The 16,396-nt window shown below is 41.7% G+C and overlaps 8 protein-coding genes across 13 annotated transcripts; 3 read left to right on the plus strand and 5 right to left on the minus strand.

The window, feature by feature from the left end:
* The first annotated feature begins 95 nt into the window (after nucleotides 1–95).
* LOC145702661 (purine nucleoside phosphorylase-like) lies at nucleotides 96–4,077 on the plus strand. 4 transcript variants are annotated; one of them, XM_081779913.1, is made up of 8 exons: nucleotides 96–141; nucleotides 568–673; nucleotides 2,589–2,629; nucleotides 2,700–2,878; nucleotides 3,065–3,171; nucleotides 3,213–3,439; nucleotides 3,481–3,621; nucleotides 3,664–4,077. In XM_081779913.1, the coding sequence occupies exons 1-8, from the start codon at nucleotides 111–113 to the stop codon at nucleotides 3,837–3,839; spliced, it is 1,008 nt and encodes a 335-aa protein (XP_081636039.1). In that variant the 5' UTR covers nucleotides 96–110; the 3' UTR covers nucleotides 3,840–4,077. The 4 variants fall into 4 exon arrangements, with proteins under 4 accessions (XP_081636039.1, XP_081636040.1, XP_081636041.1 ...); XM_081779914.1 differs by lacking the exons at nucleotides 96–141; nucleotides 568–673 and adding an exon at nucleotides 2,101–2,189; XM_081779915.1 differs by lacking the exons at nucleotides 96–141; nucleotides 568–673 and adding an exon at nucleotides 2,294–2,447.
* Nucleotides 786–2,752, minus strand: LOC145705314 (purine nucleoside phosphorylase-like). Its single transcript, XM_081782772.1, has 5 exons — nucleotides 1,750–2,752; nucleotides 1,530–1,708; nucleotides 1,383–1,489; nucleotides 1,113–1,346; nucleotides 786–1,068 (listed from the first exon to the last, which is right to left on the minus strand). Exons 1-5 carry the CDS (start codon nucleotides 1,772–1,774, stop codon nucleotides 786–788), a joined length of 828 nt encoding a protein of 275 aa, XP_081638898.1. The 5' UTR covers nucleotides 1,775–2,752.
* Nucleotides 4,078–4,455: 378 nt separating the features above from the next.
* LOC145703198 (retinal rod rhodopsin-sensitive cGMP 3',5'-cyclic phosphodiesterase subunit delta-like) lies at nucleotides 4,456–5,262 on the minus strand. The gene is made up of 4 exons (XM_081780523.1): nucleotides 5,139–5,262; nucleotides 4,901–5,098; nucleotides 4,737–4,856; nucleotides 4,456–4,692 (listed from the first exon to the last, which is right to left on the minus strand). The coding sequence occupies exons 1-4, from the start codon at nucleotides 5,225–5,227 to the stop codon at nucleotides 4,611–4,613; spliced, it is 489 nt and encodes a 162-aa protein (XP_081636649.1). The 5' UTR covers nucleotides 5,228–5,262; the 3' UTR covers nucleotides 4,456–4,610.
* A 155-nt stretch (nucleotides 5,263–5,417) lies between these two features.
* LOC145703197 (PRELI domain containing protein 3A-like) lies at nucleotides 5,418–6,655 on the minus strand. Its single transcript, XM_081780522.1, has 5 exons — nucleotides 6,479–6,655; nucleotides 6,271–6,413; nucleotides 6,030–6,227; nucleotides 5,761–5,986; nucleotides 5,418–5,590 (listed from the first exon to the last, which is right to left on the minus strand). Exons 1-5 carry the CDS (start codon nucleotides 6,570–6,572, stop codon nucleotides 5,484–5,486), a joined length of 768 nt encoding a protein of 255 aa, XP_081636648.1. The 5' UTR covers nucleotides 6,573–6,655; the 3' UTR covers nucleotides 5,418–5,483.
* A 5-nt stretch (nucleotides 6,656–6,660) lies between these two features.
* Nucleotides 6,661–9,683, minus strand: LOC145703195 (uncharacterized). 2 transcript variants are annotated; one of them, XM_081780521.1, is made up of 10 exons: nucleotides 9,585–9,683; nucleotides 9,450–9,515; nucleotides 9,230–9,329; nucleotides 8,867–8,976; nucleotides 8,604–8,758; nucleotides 8,368–8,502; nucleotides 7,622–7,697; nucleotides 7,427–7,581; nucleotides 7,117–7,333; nucleotides 6,661–6,924 (listed from the first exon to the last, which is right to left on the minus strand). In XM_081780521.1, the coding sequence occupies exons 1-10, from the start codon at nucleotides 9,588–9,590 to the stop codon at nucleotides 6,793–6,795; spliced, it is 1,152 nt and encodes a 383-aa protein (XP_081636647.1). In that variant the 5' UTR covers nucleotides 9,591–9,683; the 3' UTR covers nucleotides 6,661–6,792. The 2 variants fall into 2 exon arrangements, with proteins under 2 accessions (XP_081636647.1, XP_081636646.1); XM_081780520.1 differs by having other exon boundaries at nucleotides 9,444–9,515; nucleotides 9,585–9,672.
* Nucleotides 9,684–9,832: 149 nt separating this feature from the next.
* Nucleotides 9,833–11,401, plus strand: LOC145702664 (uncharacterized). Its single transcript, XM_081779920.1, has 4 exons — nucleotides 9,833–9,924; nucleotides 10,072–10,331; nucleotides 10,377–10,634; nucleotides 10,713–11,401. The coding sequence occupies exons 1-4, from the start codon at nucleotides 9,888–9,890 to the stop codon at nucleotides 10,839–10,841; spliced, it is 684 nt and encodes a 227-aa protein (XP_081636046.1). The 5' UTR covers nucleotides 9,833–9,887; the 3' UTR covers nucleotides 10,842–11,401.
* A 16-nt stretch (nucleotides 11,402–11,417) lies between these two features.
* On the minus strand, nucleotides 11,418–13,177 carry LOC145702659 (rhomboid-related protein 1-like). Of its 2 annotated transcripts, XM_081779911.1 has the most exons (7): nucleotides 12,734–13,177; nucleotides 12,595–12,693; nucleotides 12,504–12,551; nucleotides 12,129–12,215; nucleotides 12,001–12,084; nucleotides 11,656–11,963; nucleotides 11,418–11,614 (listed from the first exon to the last, which is right to left on the minus strand). In XM_081779911.1, exons 1-7 carry the CDS (start codon nucleotides 13,143–13,145, stop codon nucleotides 11,456–11,458), a joined length of 1,197 nt encoding a protein of 398 aa, XP_081636037.1. In that variant the 5' UTR covers nucleotides 13,146–13,177; the 3' UTR covers nucleotides 11,418–11,455. The 2 variants fall into 2 exon arrangements, with proteins under 2 accessions (XP_081636037.1, XP_081636038.1); XM_081779912.1 differs by lacking the exons at nucleotides 12,129–12,215; nucleotides 12,504–12,551.
* Nucleotides 13,178–13,984: 807 nt separating this feature from the next.
* LOC145702654 (transmembrane protease serine 9-like) lies at nucleotides 13,985–16,390 on the plus strand. Its single transcript, XM_081779904.1, has one exon. The coding sequence runs from the start codon at nucleotides 14,011–14,013 to the stop codon at nucleotides 16,327–16,329; it is 2,319 nt and encodes a 772-aa protein (XP_081636030.1). The 5' UTR covers nucleotides 13,985–14,010; the 3' UTR covers nucleotides 16,330–16,390.
* The last annotated feature ends 6 nt before the right edge of the window (nucleotides 16,391–16,396 follow it).

Consider the following 16,396-nt stretch of genomic DNA (forward strand, 5'->3'; position numbering starts at 1 on the left):
TGCAAAGGGCAGTTTATCAGATGAACTTTATTGTTCAATAGCTCTATAAACGCAGAAAGCTCTGAAACTTTGTAACATCATTTTTATATTTCGGAGAGAAAAATAGGAAGATGGGATTTCCAGGCTTCAACTCAACTCAAGGTGCGTTTTACCTCGATTTTCGCCTGGTCCATTTTCGATTTTGGACCAGGCAAGGATTTTGGAGCAGGTAAGGATTTGGACCAGGCGAGGATTTGGACCAGGCGAGGACAAACCGGACAGTCTACCGTAGACTAGTCAGGGTCATCAATAGTTAATTCACTTCGAGGTTGTTTACGCCGATGAAAATACCTTTTGAAAGAGCTCGATTCTCTTAAAAATTCTCAATATCTTATTGACAATAAGCAGCGACGTCAATTAGAGAGGCTCCCAGGCCGGCATTGAACCTGGGGAAGTCGTTCATTCCTAATCGAGGCTGTGACGGCGATTTTCGTCACTCGTTTTGTCACAATAAAGCTTTTGATTCACACGGCTGCCGGAGAACAGACAGATTACAATTTTTATAAGCAAACAACTCCCATTTTTAAGTAAATTATTTCACTGTGAAGCCAAAAATGATGGAGCCACTACTTGAAATCAAGAATGAGAATAACAATGTCACGGCGACTCTTGAGAAGAAAATTAATTTGAAAAAGTAAGTTTATTTAATTAGCTACCAGCGGGAAATAATTTCAGTCATAAATTTCACCATTGCAGTTCCCCTCTTATAATTCGGGTTCAAGATTATGCTAACTATTTTAAAAAAGCTAATTTATCATTTTCGAACCCTCCTTGTCCGCGATTTCCACAACTTCTTCGTGGCTCACCTCATTTACTTCCTCGTAGTTTGGTTTACATTCATTCGTAATTAAAGAGATAGCCATGCATTTCAGTCCGCACTGTCTGGCTGCAGTAACTTCGTAAACAGTACTCATCCCGAGAGCATCTACTCCGTAGCTTTGAGCCATCTTCATTTCAGCTACTGTTTCATAAGAAGGGCCTGTGATGCATTGGTAAACGCCTTCTTGAATTCTATCCTCTCCGATTTCACTATGAAACAAATTATGTAACGAGTAGGTCGCGGAAACGCTTACGTTGCTATTTCTTTTGCCGATTTTCGTAACTCGGCGTCGTAACAATTAAACATATTCGTAAAACGAGGGCCCCAAAATAGATCTGTTTCCCCAAGCGTAGGATGCAGTCCGACCAAACCTGGAAGGTTGATATGGTCCTTCACGATCATGAAATCGCCCATTTTGTAATAAGGGTTGAGTCCTCCCGCTGCATTTGTAAGCGCTAATTTTTCGACTCCCAGGAGTTTGAATAGTCTATTGATGAGTTTATTTAATCACGTCTATTTGTACCGAATAGGGAAAGCACAAGCATTGGCAGGATAACCTTCATAAAGATGAAACCGTCCTTGCATACAAACAACTTCCTTTCCGCGGATCTTTCCAAAAACAAGTCTTCCCTTCAAAAATATTCGAAACTAATTATTGTTGTTCTAAAACCTTGTGTCCAGGAACAGTTGAAAGGGGGAAATGGGGAATGTTTTTGTATTCGAAAGCTTGGGCTTCGTCTAAAGTATCAGCGAATTTGCCAAGTCCGCTGCCACAGACAACTCCTATTTTTGGACGTAAAGAGGTTCTAGCAGTAATCCAGTTGAATGCCTCGACATATCGGTTGTCAGCTTATCAGAATTAACGAGTTTTCTATTTTTCTTAAACTAACCAGGTTCTTTAGAGGGATTCTCCATGATTTCGAGTCTCTCGAGTTTATTTTTGATTGCTTTCGCTCTGATTTGCGCTGACTAACACATTTAGTAGGAACATTCTCTTTTTTATGACTGAGGCGTGATCTATTCTGTTTGACCGGATACATTAACTTATAAAAGTTTTCATTTTGCTTCGATAAAAATTTAATTATCTATCTTTGTGTTAACAGTAAACAATGTACCATCTTCAATCGACCTTGGATGACAATTATTTCTTATGTCTGGCATTTTTATTACCCTTTTTTGCATCACTTTTATTTTACCTTTCATGATAATCCAAATAAGAAACTTCACTAGGTCAATATTTAACAATGAAATTTTCCCCAGTCTAATTTACTCTAAGGCGCGATTGCAATTCTGTACATAGACTTTTTATACGAGAGACTGCAGATATGTTGTAAGTAATCATTCTTGTTTTTGAAGTTCGTCTGAAAGGGTATGAGAAAATGGGCGTTTTCAATCATAGGAATGTCAAAAATAGAGGTGGAGGAGCCGAGCCCGAGGGCTTGTTATTGCCGCTTTAAAACTGTGTGCAAGGGATGAAAATGCATCAGAGTAACTTAAGCTCAGAGTTTTAAACCTTACAGGTTTTTTCCGAAGCTGCCAATCGATCCGCTGATCCAATACATCCTATAAGAGGCTCTCATTGATTGAGGTTTAGAGTGATTACATAGGTGTCCTGGTGAGACTTTCGTTGTTCTCCATTTTTTTCTAGAAGATAATTTATTCCGCGGTGTTGATGGAACCCTGAATTATTCCCTCGGGACTCAATTATCTTCATTTATCTCTTTTTAAGAACTTTAACTCACGATATGGCTGCCAGACCACAACATCCAGGCATGGGCTTTTCATATATTTTCTGATTTTTGCAGATCCCTAGAGAATTAATTATCAAGCTCGAAAACAGCTGATCCAAAATATTATGAAGCACTCAACTGGATCAAGGAGAGAGTATCTAGCCGACCGAAAATCGGTGTTGTTTGCGGCAGCGGCTTGGGAAAATTTGCAGACACGCTCGAAGACGTCACAAGTTTCGATTACAAAGACATTCCTCATTTTCCAGTTTCTACCGTTGAAGGTCACAAGGTAAAAGTTGAAGACGATGGTCATGGTAACGTTTGTTCAATAAACTTGATACGGAGGAGAATGTACATTTTATTGACAGTAAATAATTATTTGCTGTTGATTATCAGATTTCCCTCTATTTAGTCTATAAACAAATTGTTCTCACATTATGTGAGAATCTAGGTCAGATTCTAAAAGATTCTTCAGGGATGTCTCGTATTTGGCAAACTCAACGGGAAAGAACTCGTCTGCATGCAGGGACGATTCCATCTCTACGAAGGATACGAAGCTTCTGCCTGTGCATTTCCGATCCGGTAAGCTCAAGACAACCAACCCTTTTTAAATATACCTTAAGACTTTTCAAACTTCTCGGAGTTGAGAAACTGGCGCTTACAAATGCTGCAGGCGGTTTGAACCAGAACTACAAACTCGGCGACTTCATGCTTGTGAAGGATCATTTGAACCTCCCTGCCCTTATGGGTCTTTCCCCAACACTCGGAGTCAATGATCTCTACTGGGGACCTCGATTCATCAACATGCACAACTGCTACGACCAAGAGCTCCGAGACCTTGCCAAGAAAGGTAAGCAAAATATAGGTGCCCAAATTATTACTTCCTTTTAGTCGCGGCGGAGATCGGAGAAGAAAAAATTCAAGAGGGAGTGTATCAATGCCAAGTTGGGCCATGTTATGAAACAGTTGCTGAGCAGAAACTCGCTCAAGCTGCTGGCGTGGATGCTCTTGGAATGAGCACAGTTTATGAAGGTAATTTTGTCTGCAATTACTTTTGTCTTATTCATTTCTAAGTTGTTGCTGCCCGACATTGTGACATCAAGTGCTTCGCAATCTCAATGATCACGAACATCTGCAATCCTAGCTACGACGTCGTCACTGAAGTCAACCACGAAGAAGTCATCGAGTGCGCAACTACTCGAGGCGACGCCATGGTCAAACTCATCTCCGCTATTCTTGACAAGTGGTAAATTCCGTTTCTGTAGGAAAGACTCCTTCATAAAATTACAAAATAAAATATTCACATTTCTGACCATCATCAATGCTGATCCAGCATATTTTATATGTAGACCTCTTTCTTTCTGTTCACGATTGAATGTGGATCAAGTTAATAACCAAAACTGGTGTCTGTTTCAAATTCTGCCACAAATTTACTTTTGTCTGAGATTATTACTGTCTGTAGTTGAGAGAATAAAGTTTAATAATAAGTTAAAAGAGAATTTTCTTGAGCTTTTCTGAAATCAAAAAAGACCCCTTTATTTCAGAATTCAAATTTAATATTCTATGAATGTCATTCTATTCCCACATCATTGATTTTCTAACCTGTTAATGCGTGAATTGACATTTGCTTGCCAGTGATCGACTAAAGCAGATAAAACTCAGATCTTGAAAAGTTCAAGAAGAGAATGAAGATACAGATATTTTTCGGACTTAGCTATTGTCATTTGGCGAGACCATTTTTCCCGACTGTTGGAAAGCTAAATTTGCCAACTAGGTGCGCTATCTACAGACTTGGTCTTGATCAAGAGAATCAGAACAACGAGCTACGAAATATTGTCTCAAAACTGTACAATAAATTCTGTTGAGTTAATGAAAATACTTTGTTTATTCAAAAAATATGGATCGACAGATAAGAAATTAAATGAATGTTGTCATGAAGGATGAGTATTCGGAGATATTTAGGATGAGAGAATTTTGCATATTCGAATAATTTGAAGGAAGAATGAGATGCGCAGGGCAAATTAGACATAGAAAACACGGACTCGCGACTTGGAAATGACCACGGACTCGTTGAAGAAAAGCGTTTCGATTTCAATATTGCCACTTTGAGTTAAATTGAGTCCCGAAAATTGGCTACACCCTCTCACCTCAGAATGGACGCACCGAGGACGCCAGCTGAATCAGCTTCGATAACGTTTTCCCAAGAATTCGTCGTGTTTGGCATCACAAAACCGAAATGAAATGGCCATTCTTCCATTAATCGCCCTCTAGTGTTATCAATTAGAAACTACTAAAATCTCTGTATCCAAACTTGAAGTAAATCCTCTGAACAAGGCTGAAGTTTTCGATGAGTTCTTTTGACGAAAAGTTGAGCTCTCGGCAGACCGATTTGCACTTGAGTATTCTCTTTGGAATACGAGCTTCGTGGGTTACATTTGTCCTCGAGAAGTCAGTCGTCTGTTGCCAAAGAACTCGGCCTTTGTCGCCGTCTTTCATTTTCATCCAATTCCTAAAAAATGAATAAAAAACTGAAATGTTTCTAAAATTACAGTTTGAATCCATCAACTATCTTTTGATTCTTGATCATTTCTGCATGTTCATCTTTAGTCGGCGTCCGAACATCTGCTGTAACGCTCATATTCAGCAAGATCTAAAGAAGGAAAATATATTCACACAAATTTTATTCGAGTTCGAGAAGAGAGAGCTTAAATTGATTGAACTTCGGGAAGCAGTAAAAACTGAAAAAGTCTAAAACAAAACGAAGATAGGACAAACTGAGTGTATAACATTTCCCCTCGACACAGGACGAGTACTTTGAGAAAGGCAAGTCAAAAGATGAATAAATAAATATTAAAAAGAGAGCAGAATAAAATAAAAAAATCTAGATCTTTTCTTTATTTTTCTCGTTCTTGGCGCAAATGTTCGGATGTTAGGCGAATACGGCGGCCGACTTTTTGAATACTTTCCTCTGCTACGTCTGTAACGATGTTCTCCGTAGACTCTAGAATTGAAAATGAGCTTGTATTTTAATGGTAGGAATGATGGTAAAAGAGTAGGCGCGATAGATGTGAATGTAAATGAATACCTTCAAACTACAAGCGAAAAGCTTTTACAACTTTGTCATTTCGTCTAAAAGCGCGCTCAACGGATGATCTTAACGCGGCCACTTACCGAGGGTTTCTTTGACAGCTTGGCTGATTTCGCCAAGTTCCTCTTTGAGATTCTCTGTAACTTTGACAGTGGTTGTTTCGATATCTTCAACAAGGACTTTTAAGCTTTCACGGAAGTGGTGCAGGTCAAGAAGTCCGTCTGGGCCAGAGTGGAGCTTCTCGGTCACCCACTTGAGACCATCGAGGCCTTTCTTTGAATTGCCAACGCAAGTTGCCACAAATTGGCTCTTAATTATAATCATCATCGTGTTAACCTCAAATATGACAAACCTCGAACCAGCTGTTGAACCAACTATTGATATCGCACTGAACTTTCCACGTCTGAGTTAGTTCTGTCTCTGTTTCAGAGATTTTTTTGTACTGCATCACTTCGACGAAGTTGAGGAAAGCAGCCATCGAGTTGTTCTTCGAATATTGCATCAGCAGACCTTCTTCCTTGTCAATGACGGTCTTCTCGTAGCTATGTGCCTAGGAAAATCAATGGAGAAAGGAATGGAAATGAACGGCTTACCACTTCGGGGAAGTTGATCCCTGTGCACTTGAGGAATGTAGATCTGATGATGGAGGGAACGGGGAAAGCGTTGCCAACCCATTTCTCGGTTATAAGGAGTCCGTTCTCAATTCGCCGTTTTAAAACATCGTTTGTTTTCGCAGCTAAAAAGTTCGTGAGTATCAATTTGATACTATCAACGCTTTGAACTTGATGCACGAAAATGTACCTTTTGAGTGGGGATTCGGATATTTTTGGTTGATGCCTTCAATCAGCTCTTCCCAAGGTCTATCAAGTACAGTAACACTCTTCTCAATTCTCATTACAAAAGTATCAAACGCGAGGTCTTTACGTTTGCAACGGGCACCGCTTCAATAACGACTCTAAAGTTATCAAAGAGGTAGTAAGGGATTAAATCTTTTAAACTAATAATTGTTAATCCAGGCGTTTGGAGAACAGAAATTGGTTCTAGAACACTTTTGAACATAACTTTTGGCAGTGACTGTTTTGTAAAAATAATCTAAAGTGAATCGTTCATGGTTTCTAGCGGTAGCTAGATGCACAAGTGGAGGCAAAGACTTTGAGTGTCCCAGGAAAGGCAGAATCAAATTCGCTCGTGAAAAAGGCAAACTGCTTGCCGCGCGCACAGTGCTTCTCGATTTTATTACACAGTAACTAAAACATACTGTTTAAAAGGTCTCAAGAAGCAACTTTCTAAGTTATAAATTCTAACAGCCTTCCCTAATTTCAAATTTACTAAATCAGTAATTTGGACTAGAAGACTCATGGTAAAGTAACCTTGAACCAAACAAAGAGCTTTTTTGAGAAGAGTCTTTCAACAACAACTGTTATGTATCTACTACTCACATCGTAGCCGCGTTCCTTGGGCGAGACAAAGGCAATTATTCTCCGTTTGACATCTGTAACTAAAAGCGGCCCGCGTTCCATATTGTGCGGAATTTGAACCTCGACAGTGAACTCGGCTTTTGTAAGACCATGCTTGCCATCGGACAACTCTCTGTAGAGCTCTTTCGACGACTGGTTGATGTCTCCTATTGTTCCAACAGAAATGTCTTTTATGTTTCTAAAAATGAACGTCATTTTGCGGAAATGCGTGAGTGGACAGAACACAAAAGATATCGATTGAATGAATTTGACTGTATTTTTTCTAACGTACCCATTTTTCATAAGAGCTTCACAATAAATAACCTCATCCAAGTGATCTTCTATTCTTTTTTCACTATTTTCAAACATCTGCGAAACAATATGTCCATCAGACTTCGCCAGCACAACAGGCTCGCAGTTTTTCTGATGCGTTTTCCAATGTAAAACCTTCTCTAAATCAATATCAGTATTTCATAATCTACAGTACCTGGCAGTTGCGATCACAGTAACGAGCATAATGGCATCGTGAGCAGCGCTTTGTTCCGTGGTGGCTGAGTTTTGCGCTTTAAAAATTCATCAGTCAGCAGATTTTACGAAAAAATGAAATGAGCTTATAAAATCGTGTGTTTGAAACGCAAGCTACTCAAAAACGTAAGCAATGATTTTTGGAATTTTCCTTTCTATTATTTCTATTGCCGTTGGACACCCCTCGAATTGGAGGGGAAGGATGGAAACTGACTTTGAGGTAAAGAAGTCAACACAAACCGCTCTTGGCCTGTGTAGAAACCTGAGCCAAGGTCTGGGACTTCTCAGACTCTGGAAGAGCATTAATAAGAGCCACGTAGCTGCTCCTTTCCAACAACGCCGCAAAGCGGCTTCGCCAAAATAGCCATCTCGATCGCGGATTTTGATTGAAACTCTTTTAAGTTTATACACAGGTTGTCGAGAACAGATTTTCCTTGATGCTTTTCAGAAACGAGGAGGTTACTCAATCTCGCTGGAAAAACGAGACCCGTTGCAGAGCCTGTTCGACTATTACATGAACCAAGCCGACTACGAAGATCACCCGCTCTACGGATCTATCCCTCAGAAAAGAGGCGCTGCTACTCAGGAGCAGCAAAAGCTTTATGAAAAATTTTAGATCAAAAGAAAAAGCAATATCATTATTCATTCAGTACGGGGACTGCACGAATTAATAAATACAGAGCAAAAATACTGTTCTTCATGTCTTACCATTGCCAGCAGCGTGAAAGATCCTCTTTCATTGCAGCTCGTTCAAGTTGCGCTAGAATTCTGTGATCGACTCCTTCTGGGCATAAATCTATTGGCAGCTTTCCGTCTTTATTTTGTACGCTTGCTAGTGCGCCTCTAGAATAATATTGTCATGTTTAGCGGATAGAAAAAAATGAATGATTAAATTAATTTTATGCTGGATAAAATTAATTCTCCTTTTCGATGAATTCGTGAACCTTTGAATAAGAAGCAATAAACAAGGATAAACACCAAATTTGGCGGCAATATGAAGTGGAGTATTCAATTTTTCATCTGTGCTTCGTAATATTTCAAAAATCTTATCAGTTGCGTAGGAGCCAACTATTATTCGCGCTATCTGCGGATTCGCATACTAAATTTCCCAAATTTATATTCTGCGCTCGACGATGAGCTGTTTTTGGAAAGTCTGCCTTTATAGACGCTTTCAAAATAGCTCCATCTTAAATTTGAGTTACAGTACCTGGCCAATAGCATAGTCCAGCGGTGTGAGTCCATGGACACTATCTCTTATCGTAGGATCGGCATTTAGTTGTGTTAAAAGTTCAACGACGTTTTCTTTCCTGAAAAAGACTTTGATCAGGCTCATGATCTAGTGATTACGTAACCAGATCTTAGCGAACAGGCCCCTTAATTAGCTCATCCCTCTTTTCCTTTTATTAAATTGTCAAAGTATCAATTTGTTTCTAGTGGAGAAAAATTGATTTCAGCTTTCTATAATTATTTACTTAGTTACATAAGAAAGTCATATGATCGCTTGTTTTTCGCGAATTTTCTTTAACAGTAACGTCACAGCATCTCGCACTAGAACATATCAAAACGAGCCCTGCCCAATGTAGACTCGAAAATCCATGACTGTCAGTATCGTTTATGTCATATTCTCCGGATAAAAGCGCCTTTTTCAGCAGTTCCTCGTGATCGTCCGCCTAAAAGTCATTCTCGTCTCCCAAATTCGATCAATTCAAAAGGAGATTATTCTTGAATATTGTTGATTTTATATAGAAGAATCCAAATTAACCGGCTTGGTTCTGCCGGGATACCTTTACCGAAATGAATTTGTGCAGTTGAAGTTCTGGTTCGAAGTTGACCCCGTGACTCATTGCAGGATCACCCTGATTATGGGTTCTTTAAGTTTTAATGAACATCTTATTTACAATAGAAATTTCTTTTTCAAAACCCAACTTCATTTTTTAAATTTCTCGGCCAGAAACTTTCTCGTAGTAAAAATGACTCATCGAGTACTCATTTTCGCATTTCATTCATTTTTCTGATGAGTCAGAATGACCTCATTTTCATCAGATTCCGCGGGCGGACTGACCCCCAGCGCCAGCCAATCAGCGAGCGCCACGTCGGCCGTCGCACAGGTCTAAGGCCACGCTTCTCAAGAAACATCAGAAAGAAAACGCCACGCGAGAGTAGCTCAGGTCAGTCCCCTATTCCTCGATTCTAGAGATACTCCAGACCCAATAAAGTCTAAAAGACAAATGGTGATCGGAAAAGATAGTAAATCAGAGCAGCAAGGTATTAATTCTAGAGCAATCCTAACATTTAATCCGAATACGGCTATTAGAACTGGCCGTTTAGGAGCTTTCAGTCTAAAAGGGCTAGCCGCAAGGGGCTAACTTCTTAAAATTTTGAGATCAAAGATGACTAACGCCCAATTTTTAGAAGTTATGGTGCCTGCACCGATTATCATAAAATTGCCAGTCGGCACGAAGAAACTAACAGCAGAAAACATGAAACAAATCTCCAATTTGCAGCGTGTTCCAGCGCAGCAACAGCAGCACTTCCAATCCTCTCCACAATGCCTGTCCAATGGTCAAGGCATTCCAGTAATCAAGCTGGAGGATTTGGAGACGCTGCAGTCGCTGGATCACAGGGATCAGGAATATGATAATCGTATTGCTGAACGCACACCGATTGACGAGGCAAGATTCATGTTTCCAAACTCTTTTTCCTAACAAGAATTCTAGCTCCGCGCTGGGAAACACAGCCTTCCCATTTGGGCTGAAGGGCTTTTCGACCAAACAACACCTGGTCAGCCCCGCCGCCGCCGCAAGTTAACTCATCTGACCGCTGGAGAAAAGATCCTCCGACGAAAGCTCAAGAATCGTGTCGCGGCTCAAAACGCTCGCGACAAGAAGAAAACGGCTTACGAAGACTTGAAGTCAGACAATGATGAACTGCGCGCGATGATGGAAGAGTTGAGGAGGACTCAACAAGAACAGAGGGTAAGGGGTTCTCTAAATCTATAAGACATAATTGATCGTTTGGATTCGAAAGACCTGTTTTCCAATGAGATATTTTAGGCCCAAATTGCCGAGCTTCTGCGCGAGAACAAAGAGCTGAAACTTCGCCTCGGAGACGGGGACTCTGCAATCGGTTCAAGCTCAAATTCGATTTGTTCTGGATCCTCTCCTGAAGAGAGAGTTGGGTGAGACTACTCATGTTTGCTTGTTTCGCGCGCGGTCGCTAGAATAGTGGAGATTATCTAGCTCCGTGTCGCGTGCGGTCGATTGAGTCAAGGTCTGCAACCCAGTTAAGCCTGCCGCGTTTGATGATCCGAACTTATTCTACGAGCTTGAGCCGGTCAACGATTCCCAGTCGCCACAGACGAAGGTTGACTACTCTTTGGGCGAGCAAGCGGCCTCTCCGGCAATGTCCGACAATATCCTCGACGAAATCCTGACGAACGGGTCGGACGACCTCTTCGAAGAGTCCCAATTCGACTTCGACAGTCTCTTTAATTGTCCCCTACCGTGAAGAAAAAGAAACAAGATTTTCATCGTACTCGTCTATTCTTCATCGGTCCTGCTCCTGAGAAATTCAAAGAAGTAAACAAGAAGCCCTCCTGAGAAGTCCAGTTAGAAAAACTTTCGAACTAAGTCGAAATTAAGGTTATCTGTGTTTCCCTTCCTACAGCTGTATTAATTATTTCCCTTGATCGTTATTATCTTTGTTTTCCTAATATTTAATAAACTTCATTGAAAAAACAAAATTGTTTGAATCAATTTATTAGCAAATTATTTACAATCGAAAAAGAGCAGGTGCATTACTTTTCCTTCTCAGGCTTGAATATATTCTGGAAGACATCAATACCATCGTTGATTTCATTTTCTTCTTCGATTATTAGGAACCACATCGCAGTTAGAACCCCTAAGTAGCCGATGAAGAGTATGAGAGAGAGTATTCTGCAGACATTTTCGCACTTCTAAATTAGACAGAGTTAGCCGTCAAGTTGTTTTCTGAAACCTTGATGTCCATATTTCGCAAGACGACAGTACCAATTAGCAGGCCAGTCACTGCCCCACCGAGATGCGCCGCCCAGGAAATCTGATGATCTCCGTCTTTGTATCGCTGAACGGACATGTATCCTTCCGCAACGAGATATCCTCCGAAGAGAATTATGCGAATCAGCGCACCAGCAAGGTTCATTGTGTCGCAGTTGAGCACAACTCCAGCAAGAACAGTTGTGACGAGACAAAAATCACCACCAGAAGCACCGACAAGATGGATGCTCGGAGTTATGACTACTGCTGTTATTCCTCCGACAATGACACCTTTTTGAATAGAATTACGGCTTCTTGAATCGCCTACCGATCGTATAGATGATCATTATTCTAGTCGTTCCATGAACAATCTCCAATAACGAACCCACAACTAGCTGCATTATCATGTTACCTAAAGACTACAAGGTTAGCACTATAAATATCATAGACCACGACCTAATAAATGCTGCCATCCGCTATGCACGAATGAGTACGTAAAGAACCTCCAGATTTCTTTATCCACTGTTGCCTTGTCTCCAACAAGGATCAGTTGGGAGACGGACGGTGCCGGTACCAAATTGGTACCCGGTACCAAAATTGGTACCCGGTACCAAAAAATTGGTACCCGGTACCAAAGTCAAACATTTTTTCTGACCCATCAAAAAACTAATGTCCGCTCCGCGGCTGAATTGTAAGAAAACTTCATTTATTGACCAAATACACCTTTTAAAATCAATTTTGGCTCGGTATCCTGACATTTTTTTGGTACCGGGTACCAGAAATTTGGTACCGGGTACCAATTTTGGATTGGTACCGGCACCGTCCGTCCCCGGATCAGTTTGTTGTCATTGAACGCACTCTGCCAAAGCGCCCACTCACCTGAGACCTGCATTACAAGTGCTGTGTTCAGAGTTGAACTTACTTGATGGTGCTCCAACAGCACTCCAGTACATATAGAAAAAATAGCCCGTTTGAGCAAGAGTGATGAGTATTGTGAACCATGGGAAACCTCCAGAATCGTCTGAAGACTGAGTGTTGTTACAGAATTACTTCAAAACTACCTTTTCCATTCGGCTTCCAAGTGTGTTGTTGGATTAAGTCTTGTCGATCAGATGAAGAAGTTCCAGGTGAAGCAGTTTTATACACTTCATTCATAAAGGTTGACTTTTTAGGAGGAGAGTGTATGTAATGCGCTGCTGAGTTTCCTTGACTGTAATTCACAGATGAATACTGATTGTTAGCTCTTTGTGGTAATTGTTGCCGTGGCTTAGGCATTGGAGCATTTGGCTGATGATGATAATGCTGGTTTTGTACTTGATGGTTTTGCGAGGGAACATTGTATTGGCTGCCATATTGTCTGGCCGAAGAACTTTGTGCTTCTGTAATGTTTCCATAGTGCTGTTCTTCTTGTTCTCTCATGCTTGTGCGAGAATATCTAACAGAGTCTCGAACACTATCTGTAGCTCGACTCATGATAAAAAACAATTTTCTTCTAAAAATCTAACGAGAAGCTTCAATATGCAAATTCGCTGATTTTTAAGTTTACTCTTCCATCTAGCTGCGTGTTGACACTAGTGACGATTCACTTATGCAAATTTACTCAGTGATTGATTATAAGATTATTTTCAATGGATAAATTCAGTAATAAAAGAAAGCGAAACAACGGGAATTGAACCTTAGTTGACACTTATTATTTATTCAAAATTAAGAACTCTCAAAACGAAACTCTTGATGAATATTAAAAATCTGATACGTGATGCTTATAAAAGCCGCTGTAAATATATAAGATATAGAATAATTCTATTAGGATCCTTAGAAGAAATGAGAGTTTTGATATTTTTTCTTCGATTCTGCTTAGGAGTTCCAATGAGGTATCAGAATGACTCGCATGAAGCTCATGCTGGCCATGGCCCTAGAAATATTCCCTACCAGCCATCAATTCATCCGTGCAGAAGATTTTCCAGAGCAGAACGTTTTAAACACGACTAGTTTGAAGCATAAGCACAACAATTCAAAGTTCAATCAAATGTTTTTGTACAAACGTATTTAATAAATTCTACTCGTTCCCTGAAATGTCATGGTAATCCTATTACAGAGTTCATTTTTTCTATTCCGTTAACCGTCCAGGCGTTTAAAGCTATGCCTATTTTGTAAGCAACTGCAGGGAAATGTTACGATACGCTGCTGCGTAAACACGTCAGTAAGCAGAATTATAAACGTGCGCTTGAAATTAGCCAGGTGTCGCCATGCGGTCCATGGTGGAGCATTCTGCATGCGTTCTGCCGCGGGAGGTATCAGACGCGCCGCGCATAGAGATTGATAACGACGCTCGCAAATAATGCGGCTTTTCAAGACTTTTAATGTTTTACTTTTGCATAACGCTGCAGCGCGTATGTCGGCTGCTGAAAGCAGCGACGACGGACTCAGAGGACTTCTCGATGTAGGACTTACATGCGAAGCCAACCAAGACACCCGATCAGCTCACAGAATCGTTGGAGGTACCGAAGCACAGCCTGCTTCTTGGCCATGGATCGTCCGATTCCCAATGATGGGCTGTGCTGGTTCCATCATCGGCCCACGAACAGTTGTCACCGCTGCTCATTGCTGTTTCACAACAAGTTTGGGTATCTACGACTTCGTAGCCGGAAAGCACAGCAGACTGGATAACTTGAATGCTGATCCTTTCACCAGAAGATACAGAGCTTCTGCAGTGAAGAAACACCCAAGTTACACTAGCAGCACTTTTGAGAGCGACATTTGCTTGGTATTTACCAATGAAGACATTGACTTCAACGACGCTGTTCAACCAGTTTGCTTGCCATCCGCACCCGTGGAAGTCCGCCAAGAGAACTGTTATGTCGCTGGTTGGGGCAGAACAAGCTGGAATGGATTCCAGGCTTCCAAGCTCCTTGAGATCCCTGTCACTATCTACGACGTAGAGGGTGAGTGTAACCCTAACTACAGAGAGAATGGAAACACCCCGCTCATTGAAGACGTAATGATCTGCGCCGGAAATATGGATGGTGGCATCGACGCGTGCCAGGGAGACAGTGGTGGACCGCTTGTCTGTCTCGAGGAGGGAAATCCTGTCATGCACGGTGTTGTCAGTTGGGGAGTCAAGTGCGCTCTCGCTGATTTGCCCGGTGTCTACACCAGAACCACTGCCATGCTCGACTGGATCCAAGCCATGCAATTCGAAGTTTTAGGCGAACCAGAAACTGGAACTGACGAAATTCTTTACGAACAAGTCGCAATTGAAGGTGGATTAACTGGCATGTCCTGTCTCGAAACCGAAGAAACTCGAATCATGGGAGGGCAAGAAGCTACTTACGGATCTTGGCCTTGGATGGGTCGACTTGAGAAGGGTTGCTCTGCTACTATCATTGGGCACAACGTTGCCTTGACTGCTGCTCATTGCTGCCAAGATCAAGGCTTGTGGTCATATGATATCCATGTTGGAGCACATCATTCCTTCGAGACGAATGCCGACAGCTGGCGCGATCATGTATGGGCGACAAAGGTAGTGCCTCATCCTGATTACGACCAAGTCACAAAGGATAATGACATTTGCCTGATCTTCTACCAGCAATCTTTCAACTGGTCTCAAGGAGTTCAACCCGCTTGTATCCCATCGGGTCCTTCTACCTCTGGCCGGAAATGCCATGTTGCTGGATGGGGTGCAAAGAGCGCTGATCCGAGTGCCAGCGGCTCGCACGTTCTTATGGAAGCCCAGATCAATATCTACAACAGCGATCAAGAATGCAAGCCTGCATTTGGCGCAAGTGAGGAGGCTTCTGCTGAAGGCGACGTTACTGACAACATGATCTGCGCTGGATGGAAAGAAGGTGGCGTTGATGCTTGCAATGGGGACTCTGGTGGACCTTTGGTTTGCGTGGAGGACGGCAAGCCCGTTGTAACTGGTATTGTCAGTTGGGGCTTCAAATGTGGTATCCCTAACTTCCCCTCGCTCTACACCGACGTCAGTAAGTACACAGACTGGATCAGAAAGGAGATCGAAGAGTCAAACGGGTGTGATAAAGACGACCTCGCCAAAATTCCTGGCGTAACCGGAGACGGTGAATGGGTCTGCGACGAGACCGAGTGCACCTGGACTTGCGAGGACGGGCATGCCACGGATGCTGTCACCAAATGTTCCAATAAACAATGGACCGCACTTACCACTGCAATGAGAAAAACTGCCAGATGCGACAGGTGTAACATCGACATTTCGTCCGTCAAAACGTCTGAAGCCGCCCCTGCCGCACAATTGGATTGCTCGTTTAGCCGATCTGTCAAAACCTGCAAACTGAAGTGCCTTTCGGAAGACGGAACATTCGGCGATACTAATACTGAAGTTTTCTGTGACCGATCAAAAGCCAAGAATAGATTTTCTCCCGTCAGAGGAAAGAGTGGAAATCTCAGCTGTGTCCCACTTTGTGACCGAAATGCTGTCTTTGAGCAGGTTCAAAAGAAATGGGGAGATGATTTCGTTGCCGAAAACTTCAAAGACATGACATCCAAGCACCCAGTCTTCACCAAGATGAAATGCAATAATTCTAACAAGGTCTCAAAGAAAACCTTTATCCGATGCTCTGTCAACAGCAAAGGAGTTGAAAAAATCATCATCAAGGGTGATCCAAAAGATCCTAAATGCTAATTTGCCCTGTCCGATTTATTCAAAAACTGTCAGAAAGAAAATAAACACGATATTTTCAATCCTTTCA

Source organism: Oikopleura dioica, chromosome PAR (assembly GCF_907165135.1).
Source record: "Oikopleura dioica chromosome PAR, OKI2018_I68_1.0, whole genome shotgun sequence".
Lineage (NCBI taxonomy): Eukaryota > Metazoa > Chordata > Appendicularia > Copelata > Oikopleuridae > Oikopleura > Oikopleura dioica.

Coding starts and splice junctions, on each gene's coding strand:
- LOC145703197 (XM_081780522.1), bottom strand. CDS start 6,572: ATGAGAATTGAGAAGAGTGTTACTGTACTTGATAGACCTTGGGAAGAG. Junction 6,414..6,478: donor TCCGAATCCCCACTCAAAAG/GTACATTTTCGT, acceptor CGAACTTTTTAG/CTGCGAAAACAAACGATGTT. Junction 5,591..5,760: donor AGCTGTCAAAGAAACCCTCG/GTAAGTGGCCGC, acceptor TTTCAATTCTAG/AGTCTACGGAGAACATCGTT.
- LOC145702659 (XM_081779911.1), bottom strand. CDS start 13,145: ATGAGTCGAGCTACAGATAGTGTTCGAGACTCTGTTAGATATTCTCGC. Junction 12,694..12,733: donor TTGGAAGCCGAATGGAAAAG/GTAGTTTTGAAG, acceptor CTCAGTCTTCAG/ACGATTCTGGAGGTTTCCCA. Junction 12,552..12,594: donor TGCTGTTGGAGCACCATCAA/GTAAGTTCAACT, acceptor TGCAGGTCTCAG/GTGAGTGGGCGCTTTGGCAG.
- LOC145705314 (XM_081782772.1), bottom strand. CDS start 1,774: ATGGAGAATCCCTCTAAAGAACCTG. Junction 1,709..1,749: donor GAATCCCTCTAAAGAACCTG/GTTAGTTTAAGA, acceptor AATTCTGATAAG/CTGACAACCGATATGTCGAG. Junction 1,347..1,382: donor GCTTGTGCTTTCCCTATTCG/GTACAAATAGAC, acceptor ACTCATCAATAG/ACTATTCAAACTCCTGGGAG.
- LOC145702654 (XM_081779904.1), top strand. CDS start 14,011: ATGCGGCTTTTCAAGACTTTTAATGTTTTACTTTTGCATAACGCTGCA.
- LOC145702661 (XM_081779913.1), top strand. CDS start 111: ATGGGATTTCCAGGCTTCAACTCAACTCAAG. Junction 3,440..3,480: donor CCGAGACCTTGCCAAGAAAG/GTAAGCAAAATA, acceptor ACTTCCTTTTAG/TCGCGGCGGAGATCGGAGAA. Junction 3,622..3,663: donor AATGAGCACAGTTTATGAAG/GTAATTTTGTCT, acceptor TTCATTTCTAAG/TTGTTGCTGCCCGACATTGT.
- LOC145703198 (XM_081780523.1), bottom strand. CDS start 5,227: ATGAGCGTTACAGCAGATGTTCGGACGCCGACTAAAGATGAACATGCA. Junction 5,099..5,138: donor ATAGTTGATGGATTCAAACT/GTAATTTTAGAA, acceptor TTCATTTTTTAG/GAATTGGATGAAAATGAAAG. Junction 4,693..4,736: donor CTCGGTGCGTCCATTCTGAG/GTGAGAGGGTGT, acceptor TTTAACTCAAAG/TGGCAATATTGAAATCGAAA.
- LOC145702664 (XM_081779920.1), top strand. CDS start 9,888: ATGGTGATCGGAAAAGATAGTAAATCAGAGCAGCAAG. Junction 10,332..10,376: donor AACGCACACCGATTGACGAG/GCAAGATTCATG, acceptor CAAGAATTCTAG/CTCCGCGCTGGGAAACACAG. Junction 10,635..10,712: donor GGACTCAACAAGAACAGAGG/GTAAGGGGTTCT, acceptor GAGATATTTTAG/GCCCAAATTGCCGAGCTTCT.
- LOC145703195 (XM_081780520.1), bottom strand. Junction 8,977..9,229: donor TTCGAGTCTACATTGGGCAG/GGCTCGTTTTGA, acceptor GCCTGATCAAAG/TCTTTTTCAGGAAAGAAAAC. Junction 7,582..7,621: donor ACTGTGATCGCAACTGCCAG/GTACTGTAGATT, acceptor GATTTAGAGAAG/GTTTTACATTGGAAAACGCA.